The sequence below is a fragment of the Lissotriton vulgaris genome, chromosome 1_1 (assembly GCF_964263255.1).
Source record: "Lissotriton vulgaris chromosome 1_1, aLisVul1.2, whole genome shotgun sequence".
In the NCBI taxonomy this organism is placed as follows: Eukaryota; Metazoa; Chordata; class Amphibia; order Caudata; family Salamandridae; genus Lissotriton; species Lissotriton vulgaris.
The window spans coordinates 1,780,886,693-1,780,908,778 of NC_141685.1; the positions used below are offsets into that span (position 1 = coordinate 1,780,886,693).

Consider the following 22,086-nt stretch of genomic DNA (forward strand, 5'->3'; position numbering starts at 1 on the left):
CTGGCTAGTGGGGTCATGTAGGCATTGAGCAGAGAGGGTATGAGTGAGGATCTTTGTGGAACTCTGCAGATGAGGTTGATGGCGTCAGAGTTGAAGGGGGCCAGGCTGAATGACTGGGTGTAGACTGTCAGGAAGAACCAAATCCATTGAAGTGCGGGACTTTGGATGCCAGCTTAATGCATAATAAGGATGGGTGAAAAACGGTGGCAAAGACTGCAGAAAGATCCAGTAGTATGAAGGCTGCAGTGTCACCTCTGTCCCTAATCATCTGGTTGTCATCTGTGGCTGCAATGAGGGTGGTCTCTGAATCTGGTCTGAATCTAGATTAAGTGGTGTCAAGAAGGTGGTGGTTAGTGAGGTGTGAGACTAGGTGTTGATTTATCATCATTTCCACTACTTTTGCCAAGTGGAGTAACAGGAAGATAGGCTAGTAATTGGCTAGAGTCTGTGTATGTGCTGAGGGTAAGGAAGTTGAGCACTGTGGTGTGCTTCCAGTTGCCGGTGGAGGTGGCTGAGATGACTGAGTGGTTCAGGATTGGGGTGAGAGCTGCGATGATGGGGTTCAACCATTTGAGGAATGGGACATGAGGGCAGGGCTTCAAGGGTGCCCCGGAGTGTATAGACTGCATGGTTGTGGTTTCTTTAGTGGTGCTGGTAGGCCAGATGGTGAAGGTGGGCCTAAAGGTTTTGGAAGCGATGGACAGGAACACTGAAGAGTGAAACAGTCCAGTGGGGCTCAATGTTTGTAGATGGTGGTGATCTAGTTGCAGAAGAATAGGGGCAGCTGGGTGCAGAGGTCCTGACACAGAATTGTGTGGTGCAGATTGCTGCCGGCGAAGTGAAGTCTTTTACTATGGCAAAGATTACCGTGGTGCTGTCAGTGCCATTTTTGTTGTGGTTGGTGTGCATGCAGCATTTGGCGTCTCAGATTTGATGATGGTTGCCTGAGTGCAGATTTGTAGGCGTTCTTGCTGGTTGTTGTTCTGACTTTGTCTCTGTCTGTGTCGAAGCTGCTTGCAGCGGCGTTTTATGAGCCTGAGCTCTTCTATTTACCAAATACCTTGCAGTCATGTCTTCAAGGCTTTGGTGTCATTGAGAGGAGCGAGGGTATCTGCACAGGCAATGATCCAGGTGTTGAAGTTGGAGATGAAATCGTGAAGGCAGCTGTTGTGTCGAGGATGGTGGTGTAGCAAATGAAGGTTCATATTAATTAAATTACATAAGAAAATTACCAGGAAAATGAGGTTTAGGAAACAGTTGATGATTTCATTAAAATCCTATATACATCTTATCCACAAAAGAAATAGGTGAACTTGCCAGGAAAAACTCAGATCACTCATCAAATTGTGATTTTAAAAACATATGGTTACATGGTTACATCTATAATTTAATTCATTCTGGAAACCAGAATGACCAACGATTCATACAGTGCTACAACTAGGGAATGGGGGAGAATGTGCTATAAAGTACCCTAATATCAAAGACATGTTGGGACCACTTTATCAAGATTATTCATTGAATCACTCCAGCGCCCCTCTTCCAAAGCAATTAAGAAGAATAAAGCAGCTTATGGTAAAAGTTTCACAAAAAGATGACTGATTTTCAAAAGCTCTTCATGAGGGTTAATGAAGCAGGTATACCTTTCCATACAAAATTCAGTTTCACAGTTTAACAGTTTTGCATAGGAAGGAAAGGCTGGGTAATTCTGAGTCAAGTTGTAATTCCTCTTCATTTAAATAAAATCCCTTCCCCACATTGTTACACCGAAACACTGGACTTTGCCCACATCTTTGCACCTACCCAAAAAGCAAGATGCATCAGTGCTTAAGAATCCTACAACAATTGTTCTCAATAGTATGTTCAATCTCTAGCTGTGCAGCATCATCCTGAAAAATATGGCCAACAGACACAATTACAGCAGGCAATCCCTGTGTCATGCATTTGTGTGCTCATTTCCATGGCTTTATTCCAGGCAACAAGGACAGTGAGGTGTGAGAGAGAAATAGCAGCCTGATATGGCAGATTGCTCTGTATACACTGCAAAGTCAAAACCCAGAAACACGTACTTAATTGCCAATTATATCTATAAAATTGGTTAATTGGATAGGACCATCTTTGTGTAACTTATTATTTGCAGACACAAACTGTACCTCAACACTTACAATCCTTTCCTGCTTGGATGGTAAGAGGTCACTGATACCTAGATTTGTGTACGGTTGATGTTCTAAATGCATAAAGTAGGAACTATGCACCAACATGATTCTTTCACACCAATGGACACCATCTGAAACTCCCAGAGCTCATACAAAAGAAAATGTAAAAGTAACATGTGGCTGCAAGGCGGAAATGGTGATTAAGCATAGATGTTTCAACACCAAAGTGAACAACCAAATAAAAATTAATTTCCTCTGTATTTCCCTTCTTGTTCAGAGGTTTTGGCAATGCTACATTATAACCATGTGTCATGTCCCTAAACAATAGTGTTGCCCTTTGTGAATTGAAGTTGATGTTAAGTGTAAAAATTCGTTCAGTAAATAATATTCAATCTAACACACGTAAACGTACAAGTAACTGAAAGGTAAACCCTGCAAGAATGGATGGATACACCTTCCAAAACTGAAAGAAAGCCTACATAGGTCCACAATTTGTATATTGGATCAAGTGATGGGTTATATTTACTTGGCAAACCCCTTCTATAGTTAATCCTACTGAAAAACTGCATTGTGTTTTTCAGTTATGTTGGAGCTTTGAATTGTAATGAAATATTGTACCAGTTTTCAAATGTATTTATACAACATACGAAGCTAATCAATTTGAACAATTGGTAAGTAATATATTTTTTATTAGTTATGTAATTATGGAAGTTTGTATATCCTAACCCTAGAAACTATTTTATTTTGGGAGTATTTGATCTATAGTTCTGATTGGACAAACACACCTTACTTACAACCGTAACAAAAGGTACACAGTAAATCTGCCTTAATGTGTCTAATAGATTACATAAAATGGTTCTTAAGAGACGATGCTTACTTTCGGTTGTTGAAGCCGTTATAATTATTTGACAGTGATGGAGAGATCTTTGGTAAAGCTGAAAAATTGGATGCACCTGGGGAACTTCAAAAAATATGAAAATGTTAAATTAGGAGAAAACGCTGATTTTTTAAATTAGTCATGGAGTGAGGAAAAATTAACTGAATGGGTAATGAATGCAGAAAAGAAAGCATGATCAATAAATGAAGACCTACCAGGTAGAGAACAAATAATCCGCCAACTGGTTTCCCATTGTTACATCTGGTTATTTTGACTTCTTCAAACACATTTTTCTTTCAATGATGCATTGTGAAAAGAGGTATTCTAACTTTGCACAAAAGCATACAATTTGTAATTCAAACTGTACCAAAAAAATCAGGAATATAGAAACATAGTAAAAGGTGTCATGATTTACTACCCACTGGATAATTGGCCAAACACTGATTCACAATTGGGCCAGTGTGACAAAGTAAGTTGTATCGTGCTATAATGCTGGAATGCTGAGAAGCCTCAAAGATGGAATCTACACATTCTAATCTAAGCATAAATTCAGATGGGACCATGGTAAATACTAGCCGTACAATCAGACACTGAAATAACTCATTCCACAATCACGATTTGAAAGTTGCAAGAAACCACAACACCTTTAGTGTCCGAAGATCAAAATCTGTATTGACAAACGAAGAACAAACCATAAAAAAACATATATTTTTCTGACTAAACAAACATTTTATAGAGCTCCTGCAGCACAGAAAAGAACAGGTTCAATATATTTCACATACTAAAGATAGTCCCATCCGTGGTAAGAAATTCAACTTTCACCATTTTAGAAAGTGTTTTAGCTTGTTAGAATCGGCATAGTCTGCATACAGGCTGGAATACATTCAGAGCAGGAATAATTCAATATAAAAAAATAAATACAACATATTACCCAAGAGAGGAAATCAGAAATCCAACTGAAAATTTATTCCTATAATGACATGTGTAAAAAGAAGCAAAAGTAATTCCAATACCTAATGAGTCTTCTGGCAGATGGCCCCAGTCACAAATTTTGGAAACTAGTTAGACTAAGGGGGTTGAAAACATAGCAGCATCAATTTCAGAAGTAAAATTGCAAACCTCACATTTCTTATACTTCAAATTAATAACAAAAATACTAGAGAAATTGCACTCTAGGCAGTGGACATATTCCAGACTCTTAGTCACTGCTACAATACCGGAATGTCAATAGCTTCAGTAAGTCCATTTACAAAATGTCCTAGATAACTTTCCCTGTGAAATTGTACATCACAAAATGGGTCTGCATGGGCATTTAGTCCAATATGTGATGTATCCGTGTAAAATGCAATGATGCTGGTGAGTCAAGTCATCTGTTTTTACCACATAACGTCAATCCCACATCATGCTATAATGCACTGTAGGTATCATATCCACCTTTATGGTTCATTCTTATACATGAACAATAACAAATCAAAAAGAAATAGATCGACATAAATAATAATTTATTTACAGATTAAACATTTTAAATAATGATTGTGTCCTCCACAGTATTTGCCATTTCAGTGCATATGACAACACAACCTCCTTGATATTTTGATCCCAAGAGGAAGCAAGTGCTTCTTTAATAACCAAAATAGACGAACAAGGCCTGAGCCATTTTTATGTTAGGCTATATACATGTGAAACAGATTTAAGTAAACAGGCACATAGGGTTCAATAGATATGAGTAAATGGAAAGATAGATATTATTTAATAGATTTAAATTAACCAAGTAGTTAATTCAAATAACTACGGTATATAAATAGGAATATACATATAGACGCACATATATTGATGGGACATAAAAATGAAGTGATAGAAAGGGGGAGGAACATGCTCTGTGAACTATAAATTATAATACACTTACACCTGCAAAGCTCATTCCCTAGAAAATATGTTAATTGAAAAATGGTATGATTTAAACAAAACGAGAGAAAAACCAACTGGTAAAATCGATGAAAAGAAAAGTATCAGATTCATGCAGATGGAGCTAAAGCAGCTGCTTCATATACTCATGTAGTGCCACTGTGAGAAGAATACCAGGGGCCGTATTACGCATGGTCATTGTTTGCGCCCGGCGCACCTTTTAAAAGGTGGGCCGGGCTAAAAAAATGACAATGCGCCCTGTTAGGATATATTCTCTACCCCAAAGGTAGCCGCCAACTCGCGCTGCCCCTAGGGCAGCTCATTCAAGTGAAAACTAACCCTGGGCGTAGTTTGCGTAGTAGCGCTACGCGTAGCTACGCGAAGTGCATTTCGCAAGCTAAGCGTAGCTACGCGAACTGCGTAGTACGGTAGGAAAAATGCTGTTCGCACTGATTGCACAGTGCCGGATGCTTGTCCGCACTGTGCAATCATTGCAAACCGCATCTAGCACAGTGCAAGCCGTCGTTTTCAGCCGCTCGGGTAAATTTGTATTCGAGCAGCAGCTTTCTCAACGCAGACTGGTAGTTTCTCATCGCAAGCGGTCGCGAGCACACGCGACCACTCGCAATGAGAAACCTGACTCCCCAGCGTTGAGAATCTCGCCGGGAGGTTTATTTTCCACACTCGCGTTCAGCAACGTGATGTTGTTGATCGCGAACGAGGAAAAAGTCTCTCCGGGATGTTATTTTGCTCGCTCGCGGTCGCCAACTTGACGTTGAGGATCGCGAGCAAGCAAAACATGGCCACTTTGCTACGTGTTTTTGCACTGTGCTATGTGCAATTCGCGTAGCAGCGCAAACAACGCAGGCTCCGCAAGCGTAGCATAGTCCGACACTCATGGTTAGTAAAAACATGTAGCAGCTGCTCAGTGTTTTCACAGTGCAGGCAGCACCCGCCTGCACTTTCACAAGGAAATGGAGATCCCCTTGCAGACGGGTGTAGTCCGTGATTGCCCACGCCTGCAAGGGGATGTCTGAGGGGTCCATGGGATCCCCTTTCCCCTGAGAGAGAAATGTCATCAGGCGGCGCACTGACAGGGCCCCACCTTTTAGTGCGCCTCCTGAGAGCTTCTTTGCCTCTGTGCCAGCGTCTGTATTATGGCACGGGCGCAGAGTGAAAGAAATTCCCAAATTTGCATAGGGGTGCACCCTCCGAAGGTAGTGCTGGCGCTTTAAGTTCGCCAACGTTATTGGTATTATTGAAGAAGAAGCATAAGCATCTGCGTCCCCTTCTATAATTCCAAAGGGCCCTGGGGCGTGCAAAGCGGACGCAAACGCCCGGTGCACCCCCGGGGCACTTCATATAATATGACCCCATATGTGCAAGGAAATAGCATTTGAAACAAAATCAGTGTAACAGTATAGTTTAGGCGGACTGCCTTTTTTAGCATTAGATGTGAGGGGCGTAGGAGCACTCGTGTCACCCTCTACCATGTACTGTAAAGGGTCACAGAAATATTAAAAGCTGTGCTCTTGTGTTAGAGGTATAGCTCAAGGATGAACGGAGAGTTCACAATTAAAAAAACTATAGAAATGTACACAAATAAACGTCAAACATGCTCTGCCATACAAAGAGACATGATAAATTATTAGTAGTGTTTAAAAAAAATCTGACAAATTATTTGCATCTAGGTCTATTTGTAGGGACCATGATTTTCTGACGATGCGAAAATATAAAATATGGGCACTGAAGCCAGGTCTTGAGTCTCTACATTAATGCAGCGGTGTGAGGTTCCTGATATAACTTCATCAGTAGAAAACTTGGGGCACCCAGAAGGAATGAGGGACAATGCTACAATCACTGTCATTGGTACTAAGTTTGTGAGCATGACAATGATCACACGGCGCTGACTGGCAATGTGTCAGCAGAGTAGTGGCTGCCTGGATAGTACAAGACAGATACAAGAGGGGCTGGGGATTAGTGGGAACCTGAATATCTGCATAAAAGGGTGGATCAGAGGTGCTAGCCTTCAGCCCTGCCACCACTTGCCCTTTTGGTTGAGGAGTAGAGAATAATTCCTTTTGGGGGGCATTTTCCTCCGATGGGCATTGCCAGCCAGAAGAATAGAATAAAGGATAAATAAACCTGAACTAGGCAGCTGTGTGCCACAGGTATGAAGAGTACCTTATCCCTCCTGCTCTCTGATCATTCTCAATCTCTGGAGGTGAAGAGAAGCATTTTGAAAGCATATCTATGGGGCTCAAATGTGCTGCATTAAGTCAGTGAAGCATGGCTGGGAACCATCTTTAGGACTACTCTACTCGGCGGTGATAAGTCATAGGTGGGACCTCAGTCCATGTTTGGGGTAGGCTATGTCTCCGATCTAGCACAAACTAGGGTCAAGCCTTATCACTACCTCCTTGCTTTGCTTTCTATGCCCTTAAATGAACTGATAGACCAATAATCCTTAGGGGAGGGTGGAGCTGTCCAGTCCCAGGCAAGAACCGACCCGAGCGGTAGGGGGTGTGGGGATATCTTTACACAGGAGTGGGATGTGGGGAGGGATTTTCCAAGCAAACACAATAGGATGATGGACAGAGCGCTGAAACTTTTCAGACACTCACCCCCAGTCACTATTACATTTGAGTTACATCCAGCATTGTTCTTCTGCTCACTTAGTCACCCCAGTTCAGACCCAGCCATATGCAAATCAGTCTTGGCCTGCTCCTCATGGGAACAGCATTGCCTAATTTAGCGTTACGCTATTTTTTGTAGAGCCCACATCGTGCCAATCAAAGCGTGCTGCATACTGTAGCGCTTGTGCTTATCTGTGCCTGATTGTGCCTGCGCCTCTGCCCACCCCAATCTCGTCCTGTTTCGTTTAGTTTTGCTGCCATCTTGTTTGTTGTGCCTTCCAGCCCGCCCCTCCACCCAGCTCACGCCTCCCAGCTGACCCTCCCTCCCACAGGATACGTAAAGACGATCCCATACCCCACAGCGTCGTGACCGTCCTGACTCCGTCAGAAGCGGTCACTCCCCTCGCTCCCTGGCTCCAGCAGCTGGTATCGTAGCGCTCTCACTGCATTGATTGTCTTGTGCTAATATTACCGCATTGCCTAATTTAGCGTTACGCTATTTTTTGTAGAGCCCACATCGTGCCAATCAAAGTGTGCTGCATACTGTAGCGCTTGTGATTATCTGTGCCTGATTGTGCCTGCGCCTCTGCCCACCCCAATCTCGTCCTGTTTCGTTTTGTTTTGCTGCCATCTTGTTTGTTGTGCCTTCCAGCCCGCCCCTCCACCCAGCTCCCGCCTCCCAGCTGACCCTCCCTCGCCCCCGCCCCCTCCACTATCCACTTATGTCAGATGCATTTGCATGCAGCGTTCACGCGCAGCGGTCGCGCCCCATGCGAGCCGAAGGTGCGCCAGAGGTAAGCCCGTCTGCGCCCGTCCGCGCCTGGTCCACGCCCAGCGCCAGACCCCCTGGTCCTCGCAAAACCCACTCCTCCCGCATTACGTATGATGCCGCTGCCCTCATTGCCCTTAACCCCGGCCGCAAACCACAATGCTGCGAGGCTGCCCCAGGACACACCCATGGACCCTTCGCCTGCCACTCCTGCAAATTCGCCTGCGTCAGGACCCATACCAAATCCACAAACTCCAAACACAGCTCCCACTCTAACCACCTGAAGTGCATCCTGCTGAACACCCGCTCGGTCCACAGACACGCCACTGAACTCTGGGACCTACTCGACACCACATCGCCAGACGTCGCCTTCCTTACAGAAACCTGGATGAACGCATCATCAGCCCTGACATCGCCATAGCCATCCCGGAAGCTTACAAGATCATCCGAAAAGACCGCACCAACCAAACAGAAGGAGGCATAGCCATAGTCCATAAGAACACCATCCGAATCACGACCAACTCCGACGATAACCTCGAGACTGCCGAACACCTTCACTTCCAGATCCACACCGACCCCAGGACCACACTTAGAGGCACCCTCATCTACCGACCACCAGGAACCCGCACACATTTCAACGAAGACATCACTGACTTCATCAGCCCACATGCCCTCACCTCCGAGAACTACATTCTACTGGGAGACTTCAACTTCCACCTGGAAAAGAAAAACGACAGCAACACCACCACCCTTCTGGACAACCTGGCCAATCTCGGACTCAAACAACTTGTTGACACCCCCACCCACCTTGCCGGACACACGCTCGACCCTATCTTCACCTCCAGCAAACACATCTCCTTCGATCTCACCACAGCTCTCCATTGGACGGACCACAGCTGCGTTCACTTCAGCTACAAAAAGACCACGACCCACAACCTATTCCTCGAAGAATCTGGAACAAAATCACCACCGACCAACTCTTCACATCGCTTAACCAAAACCCTCCTGCCATATCATCGGACCCAAACCATGCTGCCACCAAACTCACACAAAGGATCACCCACAGCGCTGACGAATTAGCACCCTTGAAAAACCACCAGACCAAACAAGGTAACAAAAAGGCCCCCTGGTTCAACGATGACCTTAAGAAATCCAAGAAGTGATATCGTTCTTTCGAGAAAACCTGGAGAAAAAACCCAACCACTGACAACCTGACCACCTTCAAGGACGCCACCCGCAAACACCACCAACCTGATCCGATCCACCAAGAAATCAGCATTCAAGGATCGACTCGACAACAACGCCCACAACAGTAAGGAATTATTCAAAATCATCAAAGAATTTACCAACCCCACCGCCGGCACAACGACATCACTCCCTCTCAAGACCTCTGCGACTCTTTATCCTCTTTCTTCCACAACAAAATCGTCGACATACATAACAGCTTTGAAAACCAATCCGAAGAACAGTCCACTCCACCCACCTCCGAACCAAATCAGCACTCTCACGAACTTTGCGCCTGGAACCCAATCACTACTGAAGACACCATTTGCCTGATGAACTCCATCCACTCAGGATCACCAACCGACCCATGTCCCCACCACATTTTCAACAAAGCAGACTCCATCATCGCACCCCATCTCTGCAATGTCATCAACTGTTCCTTCAACTCCGCCACCTTCCCGGAAAGGTGGAAACATGCCGAACTCAGCGCACTTCTGAAGAAACCTACAGCAGACCCCTCAGAACTTAAGAATTACCGCCCCATCTCACTCCTCCCATTCCCTGCCAAAGTAATTGAGAAAGCCGTCAATAGTCAGCTCGCCGCCTTCCTTGAATCCAACAATTCCCTCGACCCCTCACAGTCCGGCTTCCGAGCCAAGCACAGCACCGAAACCGCCCTCATCGCAGCTACAGATGACATCAGAACACTACTGGACAACGGAGAGACAGTCGCCCTCATCTTACTCGACCTCTCCGCCGCCTTCGACACAGTGTCATAGCACCCTCATACAACGCCTCAACAACGTCGGAATAAAAGGAAAAGCTTTGGACTGGATCATCTCGTTCCTCGCCGGGAGAACCCAGAGAGTCCGCCTTCCCCCATTCAAATCAGAGGCCACCGAAGTCATCTGCGGCGTACAACAAGGATCATCTCTCAGTCCCACCCTCTTCAACGTTTACATGAGTCCCCTCGCTTCCATCGCACGACAACACAACCTCAACATCATCTCCTATGCAGACGACACCCAGCTGATCCTCTCCCTTACCAAAGACCCAAACACCGCCAAAACCAATCCACACGAAGGAATGAAAGAAGTAGCCGAATGGATGAAGAACAGACGTTTAAAACTGAACTCAGACAAAACCGAAGTCCTCATCTTAGGATCATCCCCCTCATCCTGGGACGATTCATGGTGGCCACCGGCCCTGGGTACAGCACCCATACCTACTGATCACGCACGTAACCTGGGATTCATCCTGGACTCCTCCCTCTCGATGGCCAGACAAGTCAACGCCGTCTCATCTTCATGCTTCAACATCCTACGCATGCTCAATAAAATCTTCCGTTGGATCCCCACCGAAACAAGAAAGACAGTCACCCACGCACTGGTTACTAGCCGACTGGATTATGGAAATACCCTTTACGCCGGAACCACTGCCAAACTACAGAAAAAACTCCAACGCATCCAAAACGCCTCAGCCAGATTCATACTGGACATCCCCCGTCAAGCTCACATTTCCGGTCACCTGAAAGACCTCCACTGGTTTCCCATCAACAAGAGAATAACGTTCCGTCTCCTCATCCACGCACACAATGCCCTCTACGACCTAGGACCCGAATGCCTCAACACAAGACTGTCCTTCTACACATCCACCCGCCAACTACGATCATCTAATCAAGCACTCGCCGCAATTCCCCGCATCCACAGATCCACCATGGGAGGAAGATCCTTCTCCTACTTAGCGGCCAAGACCTGGAATTCTCTCCCCACTCACCTCCGCCTTACACAGAACCACCTCTCCTTCAGAAAGCAGCTAAAAACCTGGCTTTTCGATAAGTAATTCACCCTCCCTCCCTCAAGCGCCTTGAGACCCTCTGGGTGAGTAGTGCGCTATACAAATTCCTGAACTTGAATTTGAACTTAGAACAAGGGTAACACTTCTTTCTTATCAGTCAGGTTAGCTTGAATTCAGTGGCAAAGTGAGCAAGGGACCCAGGTCTGGGTATGCCCTGCAACTAGGGTGGACAGAGCGCTGACATTTTTCAGACACTCTCCCCAAGCCACTATTAGATCTGGGTTAAATTCATCATTGTTCTTCTGCTCACTTCGCCACCCCAGTTCTAATAACATGTACTTTGGGCATGCTATGAACTTGCTTACTTTTGCAAAATGGTACGAGAGGAAACTAGTACTAATGTTGGAGACAGTAAAACTTGGACACGCAAAATAATTGCTGGTGGGCCTTCAGTCTTATCAAATCCATTCTTCCACAAGAACACAGAGGCCGTAGAGCAGCCAAGCATCTTTTGTTTGAACAGTGGTGGAAGATAAATGTACCCACCATTATAAACTAGTATGGGAATCTACTTAAACTGTTGGAAATGAAAAATATTTGACGTTTACCCTACTGTACCCTTGATTATTCTACTGATGTGCCAAATTATTTCTGAATATAAAAGTAACCGGTCTTAAATTCCTTACAGTAATGTATCTGAAAAGGTGCAATTAATGACTGTACATGATCGTAAAGGCACTGGTAGGGGGATTAGGGATGCTCATCAACCAGAGGAGCTCAATTTCTACTTACACAATACTATGACTGGTGCAGTGGCTATAGAGGGGTTGGGTTAGGAGTGTGAATAAGGTCTCTGCTAGACAGGAACATTAAGACTATAGAACAAAAAGACAATCACGGCCTGCTGACCAATTTTATAATATAATTGAGAGAGGGCAGTATACCACGTCTTTTTACATTTGAAAACCTTTTAAATATATGAGTTTCACAGAATATACTCCTGTCTCACTAAGATTGACTTAGATTTTTTTCAGCTCCTTGAAAGCTAAATGGCAATAAAACTAAAGTTTTGAATTCGACCATGCTAAATCTCATGCAACGCATATTAGTAACGCAAGGCTAATCTGATCTATTCACAAAATGCAGATCTTTTCAACATCATGTTTGACATAGCTCTTTCAATGAACTTTAATGTAGAAGTTATGGTGTGGGATGGACTTTTGGCATGCCAAATCTTCAGGAAAATTAATATAAGCAAAAAAAGAACCAGAAAAGTAGAGACCTCTGCCTTATAGAGTATAAGACTGGCAGATGGTGGTACTGTGGTAATAAAAGTAAGATGTTATCAGCCAGTAGAAGGCACAGTGTAAAGCTCGGAAATACACAAAAGAAGTAGGTCGTCAACATTTGTATTCAATTCAAAGACAAGTAAGGCAACAAAAAAAGATAGACAAACTTAATGGTTACACACAAGATTCAGAGATAACCCAGAAAGAAAACAGAATATTTGACAATGTTTATTTTGCCTGAATCAAACCAGTTATCTCATTAAGGCAGCATAAACCTCAATGCCTGGCTCTCCGACTGACCCAGAGCTGCATACCACCCTTCCCCCACGCCTTGAGACCCTCACGGGTGAGTACCACACTTTATAAACCCCTGACTGATTGATAATACATTTAAAAGAAGGGTCCGCCAAATTATGCATTGTCCTGTTGAAATCATCATCCGGAACACTTGGGGACATTAAATTGATTCCACATGCGATCATCTAAAAGCCTACGAATCTCAGACTTGCTTTTCGCAAGAGATCGGAAAAGCCAAAGGAAAGATGTTCATTAGAATACACCCTCTTCCTTTTCAGAGAGTTTGTTAGCTGCCCCCAATTGTCAACTATGACCAAATATCAGAGCACAAACCCAATGTGGACATGAATTACTGTTGCACCAAAAAACAAAATCCCCTTATAACACACAACAGATTCCAACCAAAAGGCAACGTGTATAAAGTGTTACAAAAACAAATAGAGTATTCATTGAGGAGATAATCAAAGCTAGAGATCAGAAAAAAGAAAGGTGAACATATGCCACAAATCTGAAACAAACAATTAATCTCACCGGACAAGGTGGAACAACACTTCCCAAAATGAATAAAAAAATTAAAATGCCTCTTCCAGACAGGTACAATGGCAGGCCTGATGACTGGTAAATGCTTGTACCTCTAAACCGATTCTGGACGTCTGGGAGGAAAACTGTTTTCTGAACCTTACAGCTAATTGCATCAGTTCAATCAAGTTAGTAAAATGCAAGTAGTTCAAATTAGTATAATGGGCTACTAAATCAGAGGAGATATAACAAAATACCTGTATAAAAGCCATGTGAGAAACCGTATATCTGTCAAGTCCTCACAACACAATCAAAAGGCAAACAGGGCCAGCAGATTCTACTGTGTATTTTCTTCCAATATGAGCTCTAAACGGTTAGCCTGAACAAAGTGTGAACATAAATATTATTCAATTAAAGACTTACTTGGATGCAGAAGGGCCTCTGGGCCAGGTCCCATCCTCATTTTTCTGTTCGATAACAAGGACCTAGGCGTTCATACAAAAAAATAAGACTCAATATTACGATTCCATACATTTCCTGTACACATTAAAGTGGGAGCTTTGTTGGCAGATGGAAATGTGCCAAGTTTGTTTTGAGTTATAGTAGAAATACAATGAACAGTTATCTACATGACGGATATGCAAAATATTTGCTTAAATGTTGCAACTGGTCAGCTAGTTTAGCTGGCAACAATAATTAACATTGTTACATAAAATGAACACCACTTTATTAAAGAAATCCTTTAGTAAAAACCTACCTGCCGGGGCCATTTTAAAAAGGCTTTGGGATTGATGTTAACTCATGGTGGTAATAGGATGGAAAATCCCCCGCATGACTCTGAGAGCAGTGCTGGTGTGCACAGTATCTTTTTTCTAGGCAGCTATATCTTTTTCCATCAGTGGTCTCAACAATTATCTGTCTCCATTAAGCGTTTTACCATTCACAAAGTTGTGGGACAACCGAGCTGGGCTGCTAGATTTAAGGAGGAACCAAAAGTGCAAACTTCTTTCCATTCTTTGCCTAGGCTGTGCGAGACTGGCAGTGGTGATAACCTAATTGTATGTCCTTTTTCATGTGCTCTATTAAGGGAACTGCCTACAGGATTGATTCAGGTAACGCTGTTTACTTCCTGCAACTGGGGTTCTTTTCCCTTTCATATGCGCAAATGGTGTTGCCGCATAATGTGTGAATTGTGGCTGGGTTTGTAATTCTTAGGTATGGCTGGTGGATTGTTCGGTGGGGTCCACAGACTCCATGTGTATGGTGACAAAAACAATAATGGTTGGCTTTGTGTGAAGCTACTTAGAGTCTGTGCTAGATAGGGGAGCCGACACATTTTACATTCCTCTTCCTCCTTCCCTGAGGGTGAGGGAGTTAGGGGCAACCGCAATGAATGAATAGCAGATCATCTGGAAGAGTGATACCAGCTCCCCCCTCTCTTCTTCCTGCCATGATCTGCATAACTTTTGAACAGGCCTTTTGACTCTGTTTTTTTTTTTTAATTCTCACTAGACAACCTGAAACAACCTAGGGCAGGCTTCAAGAAGACAAAAACTATGCATGCTCATATTTTGAAGAGGGCATGGCCTCCAGAATCGGAGAAGCTCCCCTAGATGGAAAAGATGTTCAAATCGGATTGGCTAGGTCTGGGAAGAAGTGCTAGCTAGGTCTCTTCACCAAGACTGTTTTCCAAATCTCTTACCATCCAAAGAGGAGCTGCACACACAGTAGCAGAGAATACTTGGGATATGACCTGGCTGTGTTGCATCCATACTAAACTAGGAGCGTTACTCAAGAGTTTGGTGGATGGGGGACATTTGCCAAAAATACCCATTTTTAGTGTACTCAGGTATTCACTAAATATATAGAGCAGAATAAGAGCTTCACAACATATCTAAATAAGAGTCTCAGTTCCTTTCTCAAGCTGTATTATTATTCAAATATGCTTGTTGTTTATGAGCATAAGGTAAAACTGCTATATGCAAAATAGAAATAACGGCAGTCTGATTTTAATCTCAAAGCAAGTGAAGTTTCTGGTTAACGTCCTCTTATGTAGAGCTCCCATGTGCCCATGCAGCTACAGATACACCAAGAAACACAACCAGAGATCCTGATTTTGTTAATCTAGAGGAGATACCTTTGTCTGCTCCCCAAACTAGAAACCCAGGTAAAACTGCCGTGAAAACTAGAAAGAACACAGTTGCAAAGCATAACAATAAAAAGGGGGGGAGAGACAATCCTAAGACTAACCAAACCTGGTGACCCCAATGGCCAACACCACATCTGGCATACCCTGTTGGGTAGCCAATATGGTGTCAGACCTTAAGGCAGGACTGGAGGAGACTATCATTGCGCACCTTAAGCCCCTGATGTCCAAACTTGATAGATTAACTTCTTTAATAAATAACAGGGTGATAGGTCCAGTCAAACCAGTGACACAAGTGATAACCCCAGTACCATGCAATCAGGACTCAGGTAGTCCCGGGGTCGAAAAGATTACATATAAGGGCAAGGTAGCATCAGATAACAATTCTGTAAATCAAAAAAATAGTGCTGCCCCACAAAGCAGAACATCGGGCAAGACATGTGTTCATCCACCTCCCTGCGCTAATGGTACCGCTGCGCAGGTATGTAACAACCAAGGGAAGAGCTCCCTGCCACCAAGTAAGGACACTGCAGGCAATACCCAAAAGGAGACCCCTATCCAAGTAAAGACTACCACCCCAATAGTTGCATCTAGGGTAAAAACGGGAGTGCGCTTCCGGTCAATTAATTTACCACCTGAAGCATTACCCTATGTAGTCGTGTTAACAGGTGTGCTGCCTCTAAAGGAAGGCAAAAGAGAAAATGAAGTGGAGTTGAGGAATAAATGTATAAAATGGCTAAGATCCAACAAGCCATTACCATTACACATCTCTGGGGAAATATTGTCTGTTAGAAGGGGGCAATGGATAGGAAATGGAGCAAAAACCATTGCTGGGGATGTTATTGCAATAAACTTCAGGGACACCTCTGTAGTAACCCATACATGTAACTCCCCAACGTTGGGACCACTAACTAACATATACCCCCTACACGTTGAATATGCTACTTACCAGTATGCATCTGTTCTTGGCATGTAGGGCTGCTAACATTCATATCTTTGCATTAGATCGCCACCTAGTGTTGGGTCCGGATGATCGCACATTGTTGTCCTGGAAGAGTCTTCGAAGTATCCTGAGATGGGTGGCTCCTCCCCTGGACTACAGTGCGCATGGGCATCGGCTCCATCCCCAGATTGTTTTTCGCCATTGTGGCAAAGGATGGAGTGAAAAGTGTAAAGGATGTCCATGCTAATGATTGAATACAATAGTATATCTGCAGCTGCGACAGGCACCGGGGAGGAGGGTGGGCGATATGAATGTTAGCAGCCCTACATGCCAAGAACAGATGCATACTGGTAAGTAGCATATTCAGTTCGAGGCATGTGGGCTGCTAAATTCATATCTTTGCATAGAATACATAGCAGTCCCTCCATCAGCGGCGGTTGCCCGTGCCAGCTGCAGAAACCTGAAAAAGTGTCTTGAGAACAGCCTGCCCTACAGCCGCTTGCTGTTTGGAATGTACATCAACACAGTAGTGTTTTGTAAAGGTATGTGGTGTAACCCACGTGGCTGCTCTGCAAATGTCCTCTAGAGGAATGTTTCCAAGGAAAGCCATGGATGCCCCCAACTTGCGTGTGGAGTGTGCCTTTGGGGGTATTGTTAAAGTGCGCTTGGCTTTATGATAACAGATTTGAATGCACTTAACAATCCATCTGGCTATTCCTGCTTTGGAAATTGGGTTGCCTTTGTGTTGTGGTGAGAAGGCAACAAAGAGTTGTTTTGTCTTCCTAAAGTGTTGTGTCCTGTCTATGTAGTACATCAATGCCCTCCGTACGTCTAACGTATGGAGCATCCTTTCCGCCACCGTTTGTGGGTTCTGGAAGAATGCAGGCAAATCGATAGTTTGGTTGAGATGAAAATGTGACACCACCTTTGGAAGGAATTTGGGGTTAGTACGTAGTACTACCCTATTTGGATGAATCTGGATGAATGGCTCTTGTATCGTGAGTGCTTGCAACTCACTTACGCGTCTTAGTGACGTAATGGCAATTAGGAAAGCAACTTTCCACGTTAGGAATTGCAGTTCGCACGAGTGCATTGGCTCAAACGGTGGTCCCATCAGTCTGGTGAGGACCACATTGAGGTTCCACACGGGAGCTGGCGGTGTTCTTGGGGGAATGACTCGTTTCAGGCCTTCAAGAAACGCTTTAATGGCAGGCACCCTGAAGACTGAGAGATGCTGCCTATTTTGAAGGTAAGCTGCGATGGCGGATAGATGTATCCGAATAGAAGTGAACGCTAGTTTGCACTTATAAAGGTGTAACAGATAGCAAATGATGTTAGGGATAGATGCATCTAGCGGGTTTATGTCATTGTCTGCACAGTAAATGACAAAACGCTTCCATTTTGCGGCATAGCATGCTCTGGTTGACGGCTTCCTCGCCTCCTTGATGATGTTCATGCATTCAGGAGGTAGGTTTAGGTACCCAAACTCTAAGACTTCAGGAGCCAGATCGCTAGGTTGAGCTGTTGCGGATCTGGATGCTGAATTTCTCCATGGTTCTGCGTCAGAAGTCTGGGCGTGAGGCGCAGTCTTTGATGCGGGACCACTGAGAGTTCGAGGAACGTGGTGTACCATGCTTGGCGCGCCCACGTTGGAGCAACTAGGATGAGTGTCATGGAGTGTTGCCGTAGTTTCCTCGCCACCAGTGGTATCAGGGGTGTCGGGGGAAAAGCGTAAGCAAATTTGCCTGACCAGTTCATCCATATCGCATTGCCCTGCGATTGGGGGTGTGGGAACCTGGCGGCGAAGCTTTGGCATTTTGCGTTCTCCCTTGTGGCGAACAGGTCTATGTCTGGACGCCCCCACCTTTGGAAGTACGGCTGGAGTACCGATGGATGTATCTCCCACTCGTGCATTTGATGACTGTATCTGCTGAGCAGATCCGCCATCTGATTGTCCTTCCCCGGGAGGTGTTCTGCCATGAGGAAGATGTTCCTCTGAATGGCCCACTTCCACATGCTCTGAGCCAGGTGAGACAGCTGTGGTGAGTGGGTGCCCCCCTGTTTTTGGATGTAGTACATCGCGGTCATGTTGTCCGTCCGGACTAACACCACTTTGTTGCACAGATGTACAATGAAGGACTTGAGTGCCATGAAGATCGCCATCAGTTCTAGATAGTTGATGTGCATCTTCTGTTGCTGCGTCGTCCATAGTCCCTGCACTGTGTAAGTGAGCAGGTGTGCTCCCCATCCCTGGAGAGATGCGTCCGTTGTCAGGATAACTTGTGGCACTGGCTCCTGGAACAGTCGGCCCTTGCAAAGGTTGTGTGGAGTCCACCAATGCAGAGAGTTGTATGCCCGACTGGTAACCAACACTAGGTCTGTTAATTGTCCCTGAGCCTGTGTCCACTGATTTGCTAAGCACTCCTGGAGCGGGCGCATATGCAACCGTGCGTGAGGGACTATGAAGATGCAGGAGGCCATCATGCCTATCAACTGCATGAACACTCTTGCTGGAAGTGAGTGTCCCGGTCTGAACTTCTGGATTAAAGACTGTATGCCGTCTATCCTGACCTGGTTTGGTTGTGCCGAGGCCGTCAGGGTATTGATTGTCGCACCCAGAAACTGCCGGACGTGTGCCGGCTGAAGGTGTGACTTCGGGTAATTCAACGAGAAACCCAGGTCGTGAAGGAGGTGAATGGTAGTCGACATGTCCGCGGCGCACTGCTGTTCCGACCTGGCTTGAACGAGCCAGTCGTCGAGGTAGGGGTAGACATGGATGTTCTGCCTCCTGAGGTGCGCTGCTACAGTCGCCAGACACTTGGTAAAGACCCTTGGGGCAGTTGTGACTCCGAAGCGTAGGACTTTGAACTGATAATGCGTGCCCTGTATAGTGAACCTGAGGTACTTTCTGTGGGACGGATGTAGCGGAATGTGGAAATAAGCATCCTTGAGATCCAAGGTTGCTAAGAAGTCTCCTTTGTTTAACATAGGAAGAATCTGTTGCAGTGTAAGCATGTGGAAATGCTCTGACAGTATGTACAGATTGAGGGGACGGAGATCCAGAATTGGTCTGAGAGATCCGTCCTTCTTTGGAATGAGGAAGTACAGGGAATAAACCCCTGTGCCTTCCTCCCCCACTGGCACGAGCTCGATTGCCCCTTTTTGCAGCATCACCAACACTTCCTGCTGCAATAAGTGCAAGTGCTCTGCGGACATAGGTCTTTGCCTTGGTGGAATGTTGGGTGGAGTGGACTTTAACTCTAGACAATAACCGTACTGGATAAGCTGTCGCACCCACCTGTCTGTGGTGATGTTGATCCAGACGGGCAGGAACTGCTGTATTCTCCCCCCGACAGGTGTTAAATGGTCGGGGGGCAGTGACAGAGAGTCACTGGTTGCTCGGGGCAGAGGAGCGTGAATTGTTGCCTCCTTTGCCACGTCCTTTGTTGCTGTTTCCCCTGTAGCCCCTCTTGTTTTGTTTGGGGTACGAGGACTGTGCTCCACCTCTAGGGAACTGTGACTGTTGACCCATCTGTCCTCTGGTGACTCCACGGGCACCTGAGCGACGAAAATTATTGCCACGAAACTGCTGAGATTGTAGGGCCCCCATCGATTTAGCGGTTTCAGTGTCCTTTTTAATCTTTTCCAGGGTGGTGTCAACATCTGGACCAAACAGTCTATCCGGATTGACTGGTTGATTAAGTATGGTTGTTTGAATGTCAGGTTTGAACCCCGATATGCGGAGCCAAGCCTGTCTTCTGAGCATGACACTGGTGTTAATGGCCCTAGCGGCTGTGTCCGCGACATCAAGTGCGCACTTTATGGCCGCGTTGGAGATCAGTTGTCCTTCTTGTATAATCATTTTGGTGCCCTCTTGAAACTGCGGAGGCAGGTGTTCTACAATCTGCTCTAGTGTGTCGTAATGTGATCTATCATACCGTGCCAGTAGTGCCTGTGTATTTGCAATACGCCAGAAATTGGCAGCCTGTGCAGCCACTCTTTTGCCTCCTGCCTCTAGCACTTTGGACTCCTTATCCGGGGGAGGAGCTTCACCCGTTGTTTGGGAGTTGGCCCTCTTGCGTGCGTTTGCTACCACCAAGGAGTCAAGCGGCAATTGTCCTCGAATGTATGCAGGGTCTGCAGGCGCTGGTCTGTACTTTTTTTCAATACGTGGGTTGACCACCCTCGCCCTGGTAGGCTCTTTAAAGATGTCCGCAGCATGCTTGAGGACCCCTTTGAGCATAGGCAGGGTCTTTACATTTCTTTCCGAAACTGAAAATGTGTCGAATAGAAAGTCCTCCTCAACTGGGTCAGCATGCATGTCCACATCATGATTAGCAGCTGCCCTCTCAATGAGTGCATGAAAACCTGCAGAATCCTCCGTAGGGGATGCACGTGTACTGAAAGTCTGTGGGTCTTGCCCCACATCTTGGGTGCCTTGGTCCCCAATGCCATAATAAGAATCTGGCTGTGCATCAGGTTCATTGACTGGGAACGTGTATTGTTCATCTTCACCATAGCCCTCACTTTCAGAGTGGTCTGGAGACGGTGTTGGGCTCCTTCCCAGAGGAGGCTGGATAGGTTCCATGAGGCCTGAGGCGTCCTGTGGAAACTTTTTCTTCTTTAGGGGAATGACGTAGGATTCCACCGGCTGCGAAGTGATCTTCCTTTTATAAAGGGTTAACTTCCCCGTGTCCGCGTCTATGAAACACTCCGAATCCTCTTCAGGGTCGAGCAGTTGACCCGAAGATGTCCCTGCCGTAGAAGATTCCGACTTCTTTGGCGTCGATTTCGAGGAAAAGGCCTTTGGCACCACTTTTGGCGGTAGAAGGAAGAGGAGCTTACTTGCCGGTTTGACCGGGACGTCTGCCGCCTTCTGCGTCGATGGCGTTGGCGTCGACGAAGAAAAAGCCTTGTCTTTAATTCTTTGTAGTGAAGCAGCCACGAGAGATGCGTCGGTGACCGATGTCTTTGGCACCGACGAGGTGGCCTTGCCTTCGGATGCGACGTTCCGTTGGTCTTTTGGAGGGATGGACGGCCCCGAGTCCCTGGAGCGATGCGCAGATGTCCCCGTTGGAGCCGGGGCTGTGTCGGTTGCCTTGGCAGGCTTCGCCGGCGCCGGCGCGCTTGTCTTGTGCGTGCCACCCTTTTTAGAGGATCTCTCCTCCGGCGCCGATTTCGACCCTGTGGAATCGCCGTGTTTCTTCGACTTCTGCGGACCGGAGGTCGACGGAGTCGATGAGGCCGCCGGTTTATTTGTTTTTGCTGTTGCGACCGCCATCTTAGGGACGATTGAGTCCTTAACTTTCGGTTTCGGGTCGGCCATTTTAGGTGCAGTCGAGACCGTTGCTTTCAGTTTCGGTTTCGAAACCCTCGGCGCAGCAAGTATGTCCGTGGCCGGGCCGGCAGGCGGGGCCGTGGCTTGCGCTACAGGGTCTTGGGTAAGGCCGACAGGCGATCCCGCGACCCTCTCCTGATGTTCGTCAACTTCGGGGCATAGCTCGTCCCCTGAGCTATCTTCCTCGGCCCCA

At 45.9% G+C, this 22,086-nt stretch overlaps 1 protein-coding gene across 6 annotated transcripts in view; it reads right to left on the minus strand.

The window, feature by feature from the left end:
* The window catches only part of USP15 (ubiquitin specific peptidase 15), an 829,830-nt gene that overhangs the window by 586,569 nt on the left and 221,175 nt on the right, over positions 1–22,086 (minus strand). For 4 of the 6 annotated variants that reach the window (XM_086919100.1, XM_086919099.1, XM_086919104.1 and 1 more), the window contains 2 exons: positions 13,890–13,951; positions 3,031–3,114 (listed from right to left, as the gene is read on the minus strand). In XM_086919100.1, the coding sequence (XP_086775226.1) occupies positions 3,031–3,114; positions 13,890–13,951 (146 nt within the window). The remainder of the gene's footprint in view (positions 1–3,030; positions 3,115–13,889; positions 13,952–22,086) is intronic. The other 2 variants (XM_086919102.1, XM_086919101.1) reach the window with 1 other exon arrangement.